An 18,808-nucleotide genomic window follows, 5' to 3' on the forward strand; every position below is an offset into this window, starting at 1 on the left:
GAGTGTGTTTATTCCTCGCCATTGCATTTTTAACCCTTAATGCACACTGGTACATACATCCTTCTAGGAGGCTTTGTGCACAGGCTTTGACAGGAAAAAACCTCATCTGTGCCACACCAGAGTGGTTTCTAGGGCTGTTAAACACTGACACCTTTTGCTTCTCTGCTCTTGGTGGCAGGGTAGGACCTGAGTCTTTTGAAAACAAGGGAGGATGGGAGCAGAAGAGGGAGATACCTGTCTCTGTGGGGCCAGTGAGTTTTGTGAGGACTGGGCACACTCAGTGCCTCACGCCTGCACCCAACAGTGTTTAACACTCACCAGGGACTGCTGGAACACTAACCTGGAGCCTGGTGTTTCTGAGCTGTGCTAGAGGTACTAACTGTAAGCTTCCAGTTCTCTGCCTCACCATTCAGTGCCGGTTTCACCATCCAAACCACAGGTCCCTGCTGGAAGGGAGCTCTTTGCTAGGATTTGTACTTGGGAATTACTGAGGGATTACAAGCGGAGCAGGCTGCTGAAGGGGGATGAATGCCAGGCCAGCAGTGCACCCTGACATCTACCTTTAGGCACCCAGCAGACACCCCGTACATCTCCATGCACGCGGAGGGCTGCTGTGAGCCTCCAGGCAGGTCAGTTTGGGCATTCTGTTTGTGTGGGCTCCAAGAGACCTCACATCTGAGCAGACTCACAGCAGAGCCTGTAACAGCAGCTGCTACCTCGAGAGTGGATGTCGTTGCACATTACAAAAAGAGAATTTGTTCAGCAAGAGTCATGTTTGGGATAAAGAAATAATAGTGCCCAAATAGAAGATTGCTTAAGAGCGTGTAGTCAGTGTCTGGGATTATATGACTGTGATCATCCAGTGGCAGAGAAGGGAGCTGAACACAAGGGGATAAATGCTCTTATTGCAACAGAGAGTCATCTTTACCAATAATTTTCTTCACTGTAGTGGCAGGATTTCCTCGATTGAGTAAGTGTAATTCAGTGAGTTGAGGATGACAGGCCCAGGGCAGGGGTTTGAAACAATAATTGTTGTTTGTTCTCCTGTAGTACCTTTCATCTGTGGAACTCACAACAAAGCAGTAATCCTCCAACAGCTTTTGTAGGTAAGGAAATATTATGATCCCTGTTTTTCAGCTGAGGAAGCTGAGAGGGAATACGATGATGCAGAGAACCACAGGCAGAGGCAGAAGTGGGACTCGGCTCCTCTGACTCATGCTCTGTAGCTTGGAGAGCCTGGCCACAACAGTTGGTGAGGCCACCCCTCTGTCAGTGAGTCTGTCAGTGCCTACGGGACCTTTGTCTCTTCAGTGTTCACTCTTCATCTGGAAAGGGGTGAGCAGAGCCCCTAAACAGGCAACCCAGGAGCCAGGATGTCTACAAGCCCCCAGAGGTGCAGCACTATGGTAACTGATGGGAAGGCAGGAAAGAATTGAGCTATTCAAGACCTGAAGGATCTTGTAAGTGTTCATCTGCAAATATACAAGTGCCTTTTATGGGGATGTAGCAAGAAGCATTACTTGGAGGAGCTGGAGGCTGGAATACAATGGGCTAAGATTTATACGTATGGGAAGAAGCAGAGCAAAGGCCTAAGCTATTGTGGGAGAGAAGAAAGGGACATGACCACAGAGTGAAGAGAAACTGCCCAGCCAATAAGGCCACATATCTTTGGCCACAGCAAATATGTTCCTTTGGACACTAGCTGCATCTAAATGGTCTTGTTACACAGTGAGTACCATGTAGAGACCCAGCACCTGCTGCTAACGCAGTGGACTGCACAGGTAAGCAAGCTTGTGACTAGTGTGTGATACTGAGCTGGCAGTTTAAACTAACAGAACACACTAGATTTCAGCTGGGTAAAGCCCTGATGGATTCCTGTGTGTTTGCTTACTTTTCCTCCTGCCTTCTTAAAAAGACTGCAGAGAATGGTAAAGAGATGCTGTAACCAAACAGTAACACTTTCAAACATTGTGATTTCTAAATTACAAGGAGTAACAAATATATTCAGATTTCACTCGAGCTATCTCAGGGGTATGAGTTAATCACGTTGAACTGTCTGCTCACTGGAGTTGCAACCATTTGCACCAGCCAAGAACGAAGCTCCCGATCCACAGAAGTGCTGAGAACCTGCTGCTTCAGCTGAAGTGGTGGGGAGAGGCTGTCATCACGTCTGGCAGTCAGACTGTGTGATTCAGGCTGGGGCTCTCAAATCCGCAGCCTTTACACACTCATTGGCTGTAACTTCCATTGAGGGGGGAATCTGCTTTGGATGTTGCACTACAGCACATCACTGGACTCTAGTCCTGTGTCAAGTCCTACCCCCTCTTCAAAAACATGGACTGTTTCTTAGCAGGTCTTTACTAACATGGAGCTCGATACATGCCATGTTCAATGATCTTGCTTTGAACTAAGTCCTTCAGCCTCCAGAGGCCGCTTGTGCCCAGGCTAAATGCTTGTACACATCCCTCCCAGGGCAGAATGAATCAAATCCTACCTGCTCTCCACTGGGGTAGGATTTCCTAGTTTTAAATGAACAAATGTTGGCAGCGATGCAAGCAAGGTTCCTGTTGTACTGCAGGGGATAGAAATATCAGCCTGGAAAAGGTTCAGTGTTTGTTTTTAAATCCCAGGAGAAACATCTGAACGTGATGTATTTAGAACAAACCAGAGCAGCATATTAGCAACCACATAGAAAGAGCTCCATGTCAGAGAGCAGCAGGTCTCTCCTGTGCTCTGCCTCCCTCTGTTCCTTGAGCAGCGTGTAACACACGGTGAGTCTGTTCCCGCTTCCGTGGCTGCTGGGAGGCCCAAGCACGTAAACGTCCTGAGCCTGCCAACTGTGCCAGAACGTAAACGTGGGTTTACAGAGCTTGTAAGCTTAGTGCCTTATTACTCACCACTGCAAACGTAAGCACCAGCTTGTCTGCAGCAGTCAGGTCTAAAGAGCAGGTCCAGCATGTACTGAAGTTAGTGGGAGCTTTTCCGCACACATGGATGTCCTCTGGATCGTATCTGCAGGGCTGGGTTAGGTCTGGTCTCGGTGGAACCTGTAACAAAATCATATGTTAGTCACAGCAGGACCCATGGCCTCAGCTCTGTTCCCGACACCCTGAAAGCCACCCACAGGGACCCCAGCAGCACTGAGAGCAGTCGCTGCCATGTCATCTGAGCCACGCACAGACTTTTCTTTCCCTTTCACCATTGTGGGAAGCTGCTCTCCCTCAAACCCCCTCAGACAGGTGTTGTTCACAGTGTATTTGGCAGGTCACCAGTTCAGGCTATTCTGAACCAAATGGAATGAAAGATTCTGTGAGGGAGAAGCCTGCCAAGCCCCACGCTTTTCCAGGGAGGGAATCTGGACAGATACCACATCCTGCTGATGCCAGCTGTGGCAGCAGGGCTGGGGGAGCAAGAAAGACCCTCACAGATGACCCACAAGCAACAAGTTAAATGTCATGCTGTCAAAAGCCCAGTCTAGCACATGACCGAGCAGTGCGCCAAATGGAGTGTACCACACTTTCAGCTTGTGACAAAAATGAAAATCCAGGAACTCGGGTTGTTCAGGATTCTGATTAGTTTGTAATGGAGGCCAGTTTTCAGGCTCCAGAGAGGCATTATTGAGTATAGATAAGGATTTTTATACATACACACATATACATTAATATATATAAATATCAGGCAAAAACTTGCAAAGCAGACACTGAGGGGCAAAATACAAACTCCTACATGACAGGAGCAAAAAGGCCCTACCACAGGGAAGTTTATAAACACGCAGCACTGTGCTGCTGATTTGTGTTCTCATTTTATTTCATATTTAAGAGTAAAAACTGAGCCAAGACCAAGCGGAAGGATCAGCATCAGGCACTGGGTTTGTTTCCTAACGCCATCCAGGGGACTGTGCAGCTTTTCTAACCGTGTTTCACCGCCCTGAGTTCAGGCAGCAGGGTAACGCTCCGGATGCGTGCCGCACACTTCAGGCTGCAGAAGGGCTTCACTGAACTGCAGGGTTTTTTTCTCCTGTTTTTTCCTTTCTCAACTGCCACTAGAATTTTTGGAGCCCCAAGATCTTCCTGTATTAAAGGGCCAGTCCATGACACGTGTCTCCTTTTCTTCCCTCCTAACTGCGAGCTGACTATAACGTGTCCTGCGTGGCGCGGGGCTGCGGGTCGGAAAACAGCAGTGCTCTCCAGCAAAGGGCTCAGCACATGCTTAACATTAACTCGTCTGCTTGGCCTCGATGAAACAAACACTTTCCTGCGTCAGGGCCCTCGTACACCAGCACAGCGCCTCAGATACGTGCTCACCCAGGCAAACACGGCGTTAAACGGCTCCTACACCAGCCTGCTGCTGTAGGTACGTTACTGCCTTAGGCCTGGCCTTTCCGTGATGGTTTGTGCCGGCGGTTCCGGGGTACCTCGCACTGGAGTGGCTGTGCGGGACACCCAGCGCTGCCGCGGCCGGGCCCGCGGGATGTGAACCACAGCAGCGCCGTGCCCACCCCGCAAAACGTACCGAGGGACCGTGTGCGCACCGGGGCCGTGCCCCCCGGCCTGGCGAGACCCGGCCCCGCCGCTGGGCCCCGGCGCGGAGGGCAGGGGAGGGCGGGCCGAGCCCGGGGCGGGGCCGGGGCCTGCGTCCGTTAGGCCCCGCCCACGCGCGCAAGCGCTGCGTTTTGTCCCTCGGGCCGCGCCGTAGCGCTCCCGGGAGAGCGGCATTGTGCAGCCTGCGGCCCGCAGCGCGCAGGCGCCGTTCCGCATTCCCCCGCCTGCTGGCCGCGGAGCCGCCGCCGCGCCCCCCGTCCCTCCCGCGGCCGCGCTCCGCCTCGCCGCGGAGGAGGCGGCGGCCCCGCCACCGGCCTCCCCCCCCCCCCACCCTGCGCGCCCGCTCTCCGGTAAGTGCCGGCGCCGCTCCCGTGCCCGCGCCGCCTCCCCGCGGGCAGCGCGCGGAGCTCCTCGCGGCGGGGCGCGCGCCCACCCGGGCCCTGCCTCGCGCTCCCGCCTTTCCCCGCTCCCCGCGCGGGGACCCCCCCCCGGGCCGGCGGGGGGGGGGGGAGCGGACCCCGAAGTTCGGGCTCCCCGCAGGGACCTCCCCCAAGCTCCCGCCTCAGCCGTGCGGGGCGGTGCGTGTGCCCGCGGGAGCCCCGCGCTCGGGGTGTGCGGGGGGAGCGCCGCGGCCGGTAACTCGGGTTCTCGGTTCGCGCTGCCGAGGGGACAGCGCTTGGTGACCCCCGTCCCCGCTGGAGCGAGGCCACGGGGCTGCTGCGAGGGCTGGAGCGTCCCTGCTCTGGAGCCAGGCTGAGAGAGCTGGGCTGGGGCAGCCTGGAGAAGAGAAGGCTCCTGAAGGGGAGGCCTTAGAGCAGCTCCAGTGCCTAAAGGGGCTCCAGGAAACCTGGAGAGGGGCTTTGGACAAGGGCCTGTAGGGACAGGCCAAGGGGAATGGCTTTAACCTGCCAGAGGGGAGATTGAGATGAGCTCTGAGGCAGAAGCTCTTCCCTGTGAGGGTGCTGAGGCGCTGGCACAGAGTGCCTAGAGAAGCTGTGGCTGCCCCATCCCTGGCAGTGTTCAAGGCCAGGTTGGACACAGGGGCTTGGAGCAACCTGCTCTAGTGGAAGGTGTCCCTGCCCATGGCAGGGGGTTGGAACTGGATGAGCTTTAAGGTCTCTTCCAACACAAACCAGTCTGGGATTCCAGGAGGTAGATGCTTAAAATGCCAGTACGCGCTGGAGCAGCAAGTGCTACTGCTCCCAAATTTGCTGCCACCAGCAAAAGGAAGGGCAGCAGTGGTGGGGTATCATGAGCACACTTTGAAGACAAATCCTGATGGTATGAGCTGGAGGCTCTCCTGTTTCTGAGCTGCAGTGGAGGTTTGTTCCCTCCGCAGCACCAGCCCCCATTGCTGAACACAGGCACAGCACCATGTGGGGTTGTTATGGATCGTAGCTCTGGTGGGACGAGTGTGAGGCTGCTTCAGTGGGGGAAGTCTCGGGTAGAGAAGGGCAGGATTTGATATCCATACCATGGCTTGGTATCCAGACCATTTAGGAGGGAAATATGAGACTAAAATACATGCATTCCGAGGTGAAAGGAATCTCATAGGGTCTTAAACTTTGTAAATGCTGCTGATTTTCCTGTATTCATGTCCATCATGTATTCTGAACCCTAACAAACCTGAAAAAAACGCCTTGGGCTGTTCCTTCCATCTTTTGCACAAACCATTGTATTTACTGTGTGCTAAATGCTTGTTAGAAGTGTTTTGGGGAATGTGCTGTGAAAACCCTGCCACACCTAACAGCTTTGTGATCAAACGCTGTGGCTTGGGTTTGGGTATTACACATTTAGTTGGTCTGAAGGCCTGAAATCCTGTTGTGTTCCTAACTGGATCTAGGTTATGGTTTTTTCATCCTGGTTTTTGGGGACCTGCTGTTGGGTAATCTCATTTTTCTGGCTGCTGAGAATCTGTTTGACAGCTAATGAGAATATTCTGTTTTCCTTCCAGGTTTGCATTTCAGAGCAGTTCTCTCTGTGGCAAGAGCTGCCTTTTGAAGCAGCACATTCATTCTCCCCTTCAAGCACCATAAGTCTCATTTGCCAGCTTCAGAACCATGGCAACAGAAGAAAAGAAGCCAGATGCAGAATCCACCAAAACACAATCTACTCCTTCCTCCTCAACCAATCAGAGCAAGGTGTGTGCGGGGCTCCGGCAGTGTCTGTGTAAATACACATGGCAGCACCTGCATATTCAACAGCCGAACCAGAATCGGTCGAGTTCTCCCATAGATGAAAATCTCTGCCAGATTCTGCTGCTGCTGTTGTCTGAGCTGGAAACGTGCTGAGGGTTTCATGGGAAAGGCGGATGGAGCACAGCCTGTTCCGCAGGGCTGGGGGGGATTGTAAACAAAATCCTCCTGGTCACTTGGAGCTTTAAAAAGGGCGGTTGTTTGCGTCCTTGGAATGCGTGGAGGTGCCTGCAGAATCAGGAATCTGCGAGCGTAGCTGCGAAGTGGGGAATTATGCAGATTCTTTGAAGGCTGCAGATGCTCAAAGGAGATGTTGTTGTTTAACCATGAAGCCTTTGCAAAGGGTGAAAAGGGGAAAAAAGGGGTATTTTTGGGTCTGGAGGAGTTGGCCTGTGATTTAATTCATGGTAAGGAGGAAAACTGCAAACACTTAAAAGCAGTACATGGATCAATAGCAAGAGGAGTGTTTTGATCTACCAAGCACTTTATGGCTGGGCGGTTGGGTTATTCTCCCCTGTTTGTTACTGGCTTGGCTGAAATTCCTATCAAGGATGAGTTGGTGGTGTGCATGCAGGAGGGAGGCACTGCTGTCCCCGGACAGCAAGGGTGTTTGTTTTGGTGGTGTTTGAATTTGGAGATGGGGGGAGAAACGATACAGTTGTAAATGCTGGAATCTCTATTGGAGTGAACATCCATGCGGTCGGTTGCTGTGTACTGACCCGGTCTGATCCAGAGCTTGTCACTGGGATACTAGATTTGGAATTTATTCAACTTGCTCATATATATTTTCCTTACAGCCTGCGCCAGTGAAACCAAACTATGCTCTGAAGTTCACATTAGCAGGACACACCAAGGCAGTCTCATCAGTAAAGTTTAGCCCTAATGGAGAGTGGCTCGCCAGCTCCTGTAAGTACTGCTTGCTGCTTGTCTCAGCTAAAACATGCCAACATGGGCCTTGGAGAGCTGCCTGTGTGCGGTGTTGCCTCCATCAGGTGGAGGAGGGATGCAGTGTCATGGTTTTTCTTCAAAGGAGCAATACCAAAGCTGTCAGTCTCTGAGATAATCTGCTTTAAGCTTTTTACTTTCTGTTGCTTTGAACACCGCGCCTTCAGTGTGTTTCAAATTGGAGAGCCCTGACCCGCTCAGCTTTATAGCTGCAGAGTGTGGTACAGAGGCTGGCCACGTGCTTCTGTCCTGGCTGTGGTCACTGCAGTGCCTGCAGTGGTCAGTAAGTCACAGCAAGTGTTTCACTGCTTGCTTACTTCAGTGGTGGATCAAGTCCTCTTCCTGTCAGCTTTGGTATTTCCTAAAGGGTTTTTTGTGGTCAACGTTGCTTGACAGCTTTCCTTTGAAAATCTGTTTGTGTGACCCTCAGTGGTCCAGAGAGGATCCATGTATAAGGAAAGGGCACTTGGAAAGAACATTGCTGAATGTATTGGTCACTTGAACATCTCCTGCTCGTGGGAATGACTGAGGTCTTTGGCTTCACTGCAAATGGCTTTAATAAGACCAGTGCAGTTACCACGTAGAAATCACTTTAATGTTCAAGTGTCTCCATGAACGTCCCCCTCTCCACCGCCCAGATTTTCCAACCTCTCCCTCTGGCAAATGTCAACGTTTTTTCTCTGGTGTGTTTTGCAAGTTTACATTTGGGGTTTTGCAGGCATTAACTCAGCCCAGCTTGTGGTCTAATGTTTGTTCGTTTTGGGCAAAAGTGTTTCAGCATTCCTATGGCCCCGCACTGCTGTTACCACTGGCAATCTAAAACAAGAGTAGAAACCCAAGTTGTCACCAGAGGAACTGAAGCTGCTGGAGACTCTGTGCATTCCAAGCAGTTTATGTAATCTCAGCTGCTGCAGCGTGGCGTGTGTGGAGCTGTTCTTTACCAATTGCATATCACCTTCTACACTTGGGTCTGCTGGGGAGGGAGGACTGCCCAGTGCTTGCAGAGATGTAGTTAAGGTGTCCCTTCCCAATTGGAAGGACCAGCATGGATAATCTCTTATCTGGCATGTTCTTTTCCAGCTGCTGACAAACTCATTAAAATCTGGGGAGCATATGATGGCAAGTTTGAAAAGACAATATCTGGTCATAAACTGGTGAGTATGAGGAGGTTACTGCGCACTCAAATACGAATTTACTTCTCCTCGCCCAGAAGTTTCCATTCTGGCTTAGTTTAACTAGTGTGGAAGGCTTGTTCCTTGGTCTCATTTTGTGCTGCTTTGTTTATACAGTCCTGTGCAGCAGCCTGGAGTTGCTGAAGTAATCCAGGGCAGGCTGGAAGGGTGGGTGAAGTGCAGGCTGCTGATGGGGTCCCTGCCTGCACGCTGCCTCACCGTTCTTGTGTCCCTGCCTTTCAAGGACACCAGCCTCGGGCCTGGGGCAGTGCATGCTTGGGTGAAACCCCTGTGAACTGTAACAGCATGTCCTGTTCCATCTTCCCTTTGTGTATGGAGAGAATGGTTTGCCTTTTAAGGAGATTGAATTTTTCTTGTGGGTTTGCCTACATAAACACAACACTTACTCATTCTGCAAAGTTCTAAAGAAACACAACTCCCAACCCCTATGGTTTTGTTTTCTGAAGTTTCTTACACGCTGAAGTTTTGTAAGCAAAAATGAAGATTCAGTTCAAGAAAAACCAGTGTAATTTGTTCTCCTCCAACCTTCAGGGACTCAGATGATAAAGAGAAGCCAGTTGGCACGAAGAGAAGCCACTTTTCCAGATTAGTTAAATAGCAAACTGCTTATGCATGCCAGGAAAGGGCTTTGGTGGCCACAGTAAAGCTGTGTGAACAAGCCATTGGTATTTTTGGAGTATATGCTCGTCTTAAAATGAGCAAGTGTCCAAGAAGGAGCTCTTAACCCAGTCAGATCAATGAATTCTGAACTCGGTGCTGAATTTTCTTTCACGAGTCAGCTGTGCATAGCATATGCAGTCTGTGTCTTCCATTTTCCTGTGTCAGTGAACAAGCAGAGCTCAGAATTGTTTTCCTGTGTTTTAGGGAATCTCTGATGTTGCTTGGTCATCAGATTCCAACCTTCTTGTGTCTGCCTCTGATGATAAAACTCTCAAAATATGGGATGTAAGCTCGGTAAGGACAAACTACTGCTTATCTTCCTTCTCCCCAGCGCTGGCATCTTAACTCACGTTCTTCTGAGAGACAGCCTTGATGTGTTATGATGAGAGAAGGTCAAGTGTTAAGCACTGCCTCCTGTTTGGGTAACAGTCAATCTTTCCAGCTTTTAATGAGCTGCTGGTTGACTGGGCCCTGAGGATGAGTGAGATATGTTGTTGCTTTTGGAAAAGGGGGGCTGCTTATGGGTATCAGGAGGAGTCTGGTCATCTTCTGAGAGCACTTAAACCTCATGGTCACAATGCAACCACAGGCTTTGTTTCTGAAAGCAGCATCTCAGCTGAAGCCTTTCTGTGATTTCTTATCATAGCCCCACTTGTTTTTGATTCTCTCCCCCTTCCTTATCTGCAATTACAGTGAGAACTGGATAATTTGCTTGTATTTGACGAGGTATGTTAACCGCTTGGTTCTCCTGAGTTACCCAAAGGGTTTGCAACTTGGATGCAGTCACTAAAAATAAGGGTGTTTTTTCTTTCCTGTTATTTTGCTGTAGCTGATCCTCTGCCCATCTAAATCTGGGGTTAGAGCTGGTTTCTTTGTGTGCTGCACAGCAGTTAATGTTAATGCAGCTTATCTGAATGCATTTATGGCCCTGAAGGATGTTTAACTCTGCTAAATCTTATTTCAGGGTAAGTGCTTGAAGACGTTGAAAGGGCACAGTAACTACGTCTTCTGCTGCAACTTCAACCCTCAGTCAAACCTCATCGTGTCTGGATCAGTAAGTGATTCTTTTTTCCCTTTGTGCCAAGCACCCCCCTGTCACCCCTCACTCAGGGGACACACAGGTTCTTTTAGGGATCCTTGGCAGAATGATGATGGCACTAAATCAGAGGCTATGATTAGTATAGCACAGAATTTATGATTAGAATGGCACAGGGTTCTACAAGCAGGATCAATGTAGTACATACAGGTGGCATAATACAGAATTTGTAATAGAACTTAAAATTTCTAATCACCTGGATTCTAACTTAACTCACAGTATAACTTCAGTGACCTGGGCCCTCTGCAGAACGGTCAGGTCCTAATAAATGGTTGGCTGTATTGATAGAAGTAGATGATCTTAAGGTCCTTTCCAACCCTAACTATTCTATGATAACAATCACAATCTAGACATGAAAACAATGTAAAAGAGGGCGAGTCAGTCAGTCCTTGGAGGCAGCAGATGGTGGTGGGGGTGTCCCTGGCTGCCGGGGGTCACGGTTTCAGTGTCCAGAACAGTTGTAGGCCGGGGTCCCGGCTCGGTGCTGCAGTCAGCACCCTGTGTGCAGCTGCAGCTTGTTCTGGGACGGGGTGGTGGCCACTGCTGTGCTGGCTGCGTGCCCGGGACCTTCAAGGCTGATGAGGAGGGGAATAATCTTGAGGCTGATAGGGACGGGACGAAGCAATCTGGTTTGTCTGCTTGGTTCAAAGGACCTTCAGGACCTGATAATGAGGGAAGGGGAACAAACGTGATGTGCTCAGTCTCAGAATGGCTGCTGGCCTTACAAAATGGTGTTAGTTATGGTAGCACATCACCAGGGCTTGGACCTGGGGTACCAGTCGCAAGCCCTTTCCACTTCAATTCTCTGTCTTCCTCCACAAACACAGCTTGTAGCCAGCTGAGCTGTGCAGTGCCACTGCTGTCTTTGCTTGGCGGCACAGTCACGTCTTTAACCCATCCTCAACATGCAGGTGTCCTGCATGGAGAGGGTGAGTTCAGGCAACTATGTGCCAGTCTGTTATTTTTGCCCTGCCTGTGTCCGAGGCTTTCTGATGCAGCTCAGTGCAGCTGGAGGAGGGCACGTGCATGTAGTCAAGCTATAACACCTTGCATGCCTCAAGTAGGTGCATAATTAAACCACCTTGTACATTTCTTCAATCTTCAGTTTGATGAAAGCGTGAGGATATGGGATGTGAAAACAGGGAAGTGCCTCAAGACGTTGCCTGCTCATTCTGACCCAGTTTCAGCTGTAAGTATCTTCTGATAAATGAATGCACTAATATGCTTATTTTCTTCAGCAGAGCCACTGCTCATTGCTCAATGAGAATGGAATGAGCAGTGTTTTCTGGTATGGATTTTGGTCCTAGGTCTTAATGTGGGGAGCAGGGAATAGCGGTGTGCCGGTCATGCCTGAGCCCAGCAGCGTGGTGCTGGGGCATACATTTGTGGTCACTTGAGGCTCAGAGAACAGCCTGTACATTGTTGCTTTCGTGTTGTTCACACCTAATGCTGTCTGATTAGAGCATCTGTGTGTTCATGTGTTCTTAGCTTCTGAAGAAACATATTCCAGTCCCTAATGCTTGGATAAAGAGCTGTGATTAACATCCATCCCTCTTTGTAATTATGCCAGACAGACTGGGGGGAAAGAATCTGGTTTGATCATATTGTCCATCTAAATTCAGGCCTATGGTCTGTATGTTGTGTTGACTTTCTGCTTCTATCCACATGAACTGCAGAGTCAGTAATGCAAGACAGTTTTAAGTGGAGCTTAATCATTTGATTTTTACGTACATCAGTAAAGTTATTTTTCCCCTTCTATAATATTACAGGTGCATTTTAATCGTGATGGATCCCTGATAGTGTCAAGTAGCTATGATGGGCTCTGGTAAGTGCTTAGTTCCTGCCTGTGGCACTGTTCAAACCTTTCACATTTAAAAAAGGACTTTTTTTAAAAAAGGTTGTATTTTATAATGTTTAAAATCAGAACAGAGACATCAAACCCAATAGTAAAGGTTCTCCTGTGTTTTTAATAGTCGAATCTGGGATACAGCATCAGGCCAGTGCTTGAAAACACTGATTGGTGAGTAGGAGTGTTTCTTGTTTGTGCTCTGTTTTTTGCTGTTATGACATAAATATTCTGCATCGTTGCTGTGAACAGAGGCTTCCTTAAGCTCTATTTTACTGTATTCCTACTGCTCTGGTAGTACACTTGTCCTCCAGTCTATTGCAATAAGAGGAGCTAGCCTCTTGCATGAATAGAAACTTGCTTGAGTTTGAGTGTTGTGTAGTATAGATGGATAAAAGAGAGTTTTCCAAAGCTTTCTACCATTCAGCTTTACAAAGTTGTCTGTGCTGTTGGATGTGATGGAAACAGGCAGTCTGTGACTGTTGCAAGGTGCGTGAAGGTGTCTCGTGAACGTGGCTGACAAAAGGAAACCACCAGTTGGGCATGTGGTCCCTCGTTCTTCATAGTCTTACAGAGCATTATATAAACAAGTTACCTGGCACTGCAGATGAGTGGCATGTGTTCTAATACGATGATTTTTAGAAGGTCTTGCACTGGTGCGTGGTGATGGCAGGGAAGGAAAGGTCAGTTATAAAGGGATATTTAAAATGTTTGTGAGCAAAATGCTTAATACCCTTTTCTTAAATGAATGAAAACAATCACCTTTTCTTGAAGTAGCAGGGGACAACAAAGCTGAAAGCTTGCTACAGTGAAACAGTTACCAGATTATTGTCAGAGGAAATTCTCTATGAGACAGTACAACTGTGCACTATCTAATGTTGCTTTTGATTTCACTGTAGATGATGATAACCCTCCAGTGTCTTTTGTGAAATTCTCACCTAATGGCAAATACATACTAGCTGCAACTTTGGACAAGTAAGTAGTTAAAAAACAGACAAAAAAACCCCACGGGCTTTGGGGTATTTGAGATTCAGACAACCCTTTAGTTTGCTGCTCTTTAGCTATCATAGTAATGATACTGCACAAGTCCATATATCCTATCAAACTTGAACAGCCTGCAAGGTGTTGAGCTGTGCTAATGGCACAGGCAGGACTTGGATCATCTTGAAGTCTTGGCACTGCTTAGTGACTGCAACACTCATTCATTCCTCCTTGTACCTTTCAAAGCCTCAGCTTTTCCTTGCATTGGTCAAATGATTCTTTTGTAACATTGAGAGGCAGAAAATATAACCTATAAAAGACTGCTCGAACTCTGCTATGGAGGAACTTCTGCTGCTGCTGGGAAATTGTCAGATGGAAAAAAACCCCAAACCCCAAGAACTAAAATCTTTTGGTTTTCTCTTGTTTTTTAGCACTCTTAAACTTTGGGACTACAGCAAAGGAAAGGTAAAACCAATCCTGCCTCACTATATAGACTTAACTAAGCTTATAGGAAAATCTGGGTTTCATATGTGCTTTTTAAAGTTACTTAACTGAGACATTATGTAAAGCTTTATTTCTTCATTTTTCTTTTCATGAATTTCAAATTGCTGTTGCTCTTTCTCTGTGGTAATGTGACAAATTTAGGGCTTCCTCCCCCTTCAAAACTATTCAGCGTTGTAGGGCAGAGGTGCCCTCTGCATCCTCTAGATAAGTTGGCAGGGTGGGAAGCACAGGCAGATGTATTAGTCTTTTCTGCCAAAAGAGTTTGTCCTTGACTGAGGAAACTACCTCCCAGCTGTGTTAATGTCCTGTGGCTCTTCGCTTCCAGTGCCTGAAGACCTACACAGGACACAAGAATGAGAAGTACTGCATATTTGCTAATTTCTCCGTTACTGGTGGAAAGGTCAGTGGTTGTGGGAGATGCTCTTTGCCAACACGTGGTTCTTACTGCTTTTCTCTGTAGCTGAAACAGGAGTTTGGGGATAGAAACCTCCTCTGGTGGGTGCTGGTTCACAGGGGCTGTAGTGCAGTGGAGAACAGGGTGTCCTAGCAGGGAGCCACTGGGTGATAGGTCCGTGAGTTGAGATGATGGAACAGGTTTAGTCCTAGCACAGAACCACCTTAGCACCTCTTGCTCTGTTAGTTTTCCTCCTCTGGCATACACAGGGTGGAACAAAGCTTTCTGCTGCCTTTGTGAGCTGAACAGAGGTGCTGAGAGGATGAACCACATTGAGCAGTCGTGTAGTGTTGGAAGGTCCCTTTCACATGGCGACAGTGAAATGCTTACTGAATAATAGCAGATCAAGATGAGGAGTGAGATGAAAATGACTGTGTGTTTTCTCTGCCCCTCCAGTGGATCGTGTCTGGCTCAGAAGACAACCTGGTTTATATTTGGAACCTTCAGACAAAAGAGATTGTACAGAAATTACAAGGACACACAGGTGTGGAAGAGGATTTTGGTTTTTATTGATGGAACATCCCTCCTGTCAGTTGTAATGAGGGCTTAGCTTGAGCATTTTCTCTCTGATGTTTAGTTTTCACTGTCAGACTCATAAATTCTTGACTGGCTGAAGCTTAATTGGACCAAAGGAATTTGCTCCTTTTTATGAAGGGTGTTTTATGGGCATCACGAGTGTTTATTCTTTCACTGTGAGAACTTTGACACCAGCTTACAAAAGAGATTTCCTTGAGTTCAGAACTGGCTGATTATTTAAGTGACTCATAACATTAGTGACTTTGAATTGGCTGTTAACACCTTCCAAAGCTGCAGCTCTTGAAAGGATAAGGACTGATGTGCTCCTGCTGTTTGTAAATGTCTACATCTGCCTGTTCTTGGGGGCAGAGCTGAGCACGTTTTGAGGTGTCATCTGGCGGAAACTTCAGTGTGAAGGATCATTGATTTGGTCTGTAAGTGGGGCCAGTGGCAGCAGGTTTTCATTTTCAGGCTGGGGCATGGCTCTGAAGTGCTGCCTAAGCATTGGATGGGATGGTGGGAATATCTTCCGTGGAAAGGAAAAACCTGACCTGAGTTTTTCTGAGCTGTGTCTGACATAATATGCCGAGAGTGCTGGCTGTGAAGTAAGCAAGAACTAGAATCCAGAGAGTTCTCCCACTTTGAAACCTGTCAAACACTTTCCAACTACTACTATCAACTCTTTTTGGCCAGTATTTCCTCTCCCAGAGAAGCAAAAGTTGTCACATATTTACAAGTAATGCACTTGTAATTCTGCTCTAAAGAACCAGGAACTCGGCGATGCTGTTTGCAAGTGTGGTTTCAGGAATGTCTGCTATGCACCAGCTCTCACTGCTGCAAATAGTGATATTTGTGTGTCTCTTCTCTTTGTTTAGATGTTGTTATCTCAACAGCTTGTCACCCAACAGAAAACATCATTGCCTCGGCGGCACTAGAAAACGACAAAACAATTAAACTGTGGAAGAGTGACTGTTAAATGCTGCAGGATCACTTGAGACTGTCAGGAAAAATGTTTTTAAAAAAAAAATACTAAAAATCCACATGAGAATATTAAATCCAGTTTGGCAGGAAACCCGAAGAGTGTTTGGTAAAGCGGTTTCTGTTAGTCTTGGCCCAAAGAACACGTCTTAGCTCTTTGCTAGAACCGGGCAACGTGGTGGAAAACACACACAAGGTGCAGTGTCTCCTTCCCCTGCCTGGTCCTTGGCAGCCCTGGATCACCCTGACATCGCGTTACAAGCGTCAGCCCTGTATTGGACACCCCAAAGATACTGTATTGCCGCGGTGGTGCCGAGGGGAGCGCTGCCCGTCGCCTCTCACAGTAAGTGAAGTCAAAGCCTAGAGATGTGTGGAGGTTTTTTTTAATGTCCGATTTCTTATTTTCCTTTCCAGAATGTAGGTTCTAGTCTCTTGGGAAGTTTCTGTCCTGTTTTACATAGAAGTACTGCATCTTTAAGGGTGCTTCATTTTAAACAGCTCAAACTCTGTGACCAAATAAAACCGTGCAGCTCCAGATCCCCCTCTTCCTGCCCCTGACTTGACTCCTGTGGTGAAATCTCCTCTTCCCTTCTGTATAGTTGCTTACCTCTTGTTACGTGTGTTTAATAGATGCTGTTCTAGAGCAGAGTACAGTTCTGTTAACCATTAAAATGAATCCTGCTTGTAGTTGTTCTCAGCATATTTTAAGTTTTCTGGTTCTAAAGCTCACAGAACACTGTAAAGTTACTTCAATGTAAAGAGTTAAAAAAAAAAAAAACCAACCCAGACTTTTGTATCTTGAAAATCCATCGTATGAAGCTGTATTGATAATGGCATGACTCTGTATCTGTTTCAGCGTTGGTATTTCTTTCCCTTTTTGTCATACCCATGTGGTATTTACACATCCAGAAAAATGCCATATGCCATAATAAAAAGGTGGGATTTTATGTGTATGCTTGTGGTAAGAGTGTACTAATGTGAAGTGTCTGTGTCCAAAGAAGCCTCCCTTAAAAAGACCTTTACAAGGAAGTATTTCTGTAGCAGCTCCATTGAGTGAGGAGAGGAAGAGGAAGAAAGGAGGAGCTGCAGGGTGGTGCTTTACGTCTGGTGTGGAGAAAGAAAAGAGGAGCATAACGCCAGTCAAAATTTGTTTAAAGAAAAAGAGGATTGAATGGGAAGTGTCCTCAGCAGGGGCAGCACTGGTATGAACCCTCATAGCGCCCTTTAGCTAAGGGGAAGGGAATCAGTCCTGCTGTGCTCTCCTTGCGGTGTGGGCAGTGGGTGACGATCGCAGCCAGAGCGTTCTGCTGTGAGGGGATGGTGTGCTCCTGGGGCAGCAAAAAGCCGTGGTTTTGGCATCGACCTTGTGCTTGATAGCTGAAAATCAATTGCAGTGCACCCCTCGCTGGTGGCTGCGCAGAGGCTGCCGCACTTTATCCTTGGAGAAGGTGGCAGCTGCAAGACATGATGTATGGCTTTGCTTTTACACGTATAAAAATAGAGTTCACATTGAGCTGGTGTGAAAATGGCCAGTAATAATACCCCTGTCTTTTGAGGTTTTCCATTACCCCCGGGAAGGCCACTGTGTCTCCAGCCTTAGCGAGTGTCAGTGCTGAAATAATCTGTTTCTTCATGACTTTTCCCCACCCCAGCCTTTTTCTCATGGCCCGATGAAACTGTTTGCAGATGTGGCTGTGCTGCTCCACCAGTGCGGAGAAGCTGGTATCCAACTCCAGCAAAGCATTTTTACATAGATTGAAAGATGTTCTGTCCTTCCTCTGTACCTGTGTGTGTGTGAGGAGCTTTGCCAGCCTCCTGCCACGGGCAGGGACAACTTCCACTAGACCGGGTTGCTCCAGGCAGTCTCTTGAACAGGGGTATTTTCTGTCCCCCAAACTGGAGAGCCCAAATGTAAAGGATCTATTGGAAAGCTGCCTGTAACGGTTGAGTTTAAGTCCCCAGCATCCCACCTGGGAGTGTTGCTGGGACCTGTGAGCTGCGCCTGGTGTGTCTGTGGCAGTTGGGTGCCAGGATTAGCTGATCTTACAAAGCACCGCGCTGAAACCTGGGCTCCGGCCGTGGCGGGGCTGCCTCCTGTAGCAGGAGGGTTCTGGCTTTGCTTGTGCTGGGTGCAGGGTGGGTGGTAGGGGCTGGAGCTGCTGCTGAGGACAGCGGGTGTCAGCCGGGGCTCTGCTCCGCGGGCTGAGGGAAAAGGAGGCGCTGGATGAAACGATCAAGGGAAGGAGCTGGCTCCTTGTTGGGGTTACCCACGAAAAACATGGTTAGATGCCACGAAGTAGGTGGCAGTGCCTTAACCGTATGCGTGTTGTATAGGCCACAAGGGCCTCTTCCATCCTTATCAAGGGGAGTGCTAACCTTCTCTCCTTTCATACAACACAACCGGTGATTTTACTCCCAGTGCTATTTAAACCTCCAGCAGCTTTCTACTGTATAAGATCGAGTGAGGAAAAGAATCGTGTTTTCTTCTTCCTAATTTACATTTCTCTCTGATCCCGTTACAGAACTTTTACTGTGGTTTCACAAGTGAGCAAAAAAACCCTAAAAAATCCCTTCAAAGTAGCGCAGGTGAGCGCTTTTTGTCGCTTGCTTAATGCATGCATCTCTCTCAGCCAATCAGAGTGCAGAGGCCGGATCCCCTTCGACCGCTGCCTGCCGTTGGCGCCGAGCCCCGCCCGCCGCGCACTCCGCCCAATCAGCGGGCGCGTTAGCAGGGGCAGGGCACTTCTGGTTCCGCCTCGCTAATGGCGGCCGGAAGGCGGGAGGGCGCTGGTTCGAGTCCCGCATCCGGTGCGGAGCGGAGCCTGGGGTGCGGGGGGGCCGTGCCCCGGCGCTGCCGCCCCCAGCGATGAGCGGCAGAGCAGGATTTGCAGGGGGACCC

The 18,808-nt window shown here is 48.6% G+C and overlaps 1 protein-coding gene and 1 non-coding gene across 2 annotated transcripts; one reads left to right on the forward strand and one right to left on the reverse strand.

The window, feature by feature from the left end:
• Positions 1-4,660: 4,660 nt before the first annotated feature.
• On the forward strand, positions 4,661-16,862 carry WDR5 (WD repeat domain 5). The gene is made up of 14 exons (XM_030507339.1): positions 4,661-4,891; positions 6,496-6,682; positions 7,534-7,642; positions 8,762-8,835; positions 9,739-9,828; positions 10,499-10,588; positions 11,736-11,819; positions 12,400-12,455; positions 12,604-12,650; positions 13,376-13,451; positions 13,889-13,922; positions 14,287-14,361; positions 14,812-14,899; positions 15,807-16,862. Exons 2-14 carry the CDS (start codon positions 6,602-6,604, stop codon positions 15,905-15,907), a joined length of 1,005 nt encoding a protein of 334 aa, XP_030363199.1. The 5' UTR covers positions 4,661-4,891; positions 6,496-6,601; the 3' UTR covers positions 15,908-16,862.
• Positions 16,863-18,179: 1,317 nt separating this feature from the next.
• On the reverse strand, positions 18,180-18,307 carry LOC115617260. The gene has a single exon (XR_003994552.1). It is a non-coding gene; the product is annotated as a U6atac minor spliceosomal RNA (small nuclear RNA).
• Positions 18,308-18,808: the final 501 nt, after the last annotated feature.

Source organism: Strigops habroptila, chromosome 15, assembly GCF_004027225.2.
Source record: "Strigops habroptila isolate Jane chromosome 15, bStrHab1.2.pri, whole genome shotgun sequence".
Classification (NCBI taxonomy): domain Eukaryota; kingdom Metazoa; phylum Chordata; class Aves; order Psittaciformes; family Psittacidae; genus Strigops; species Strigops habroptila.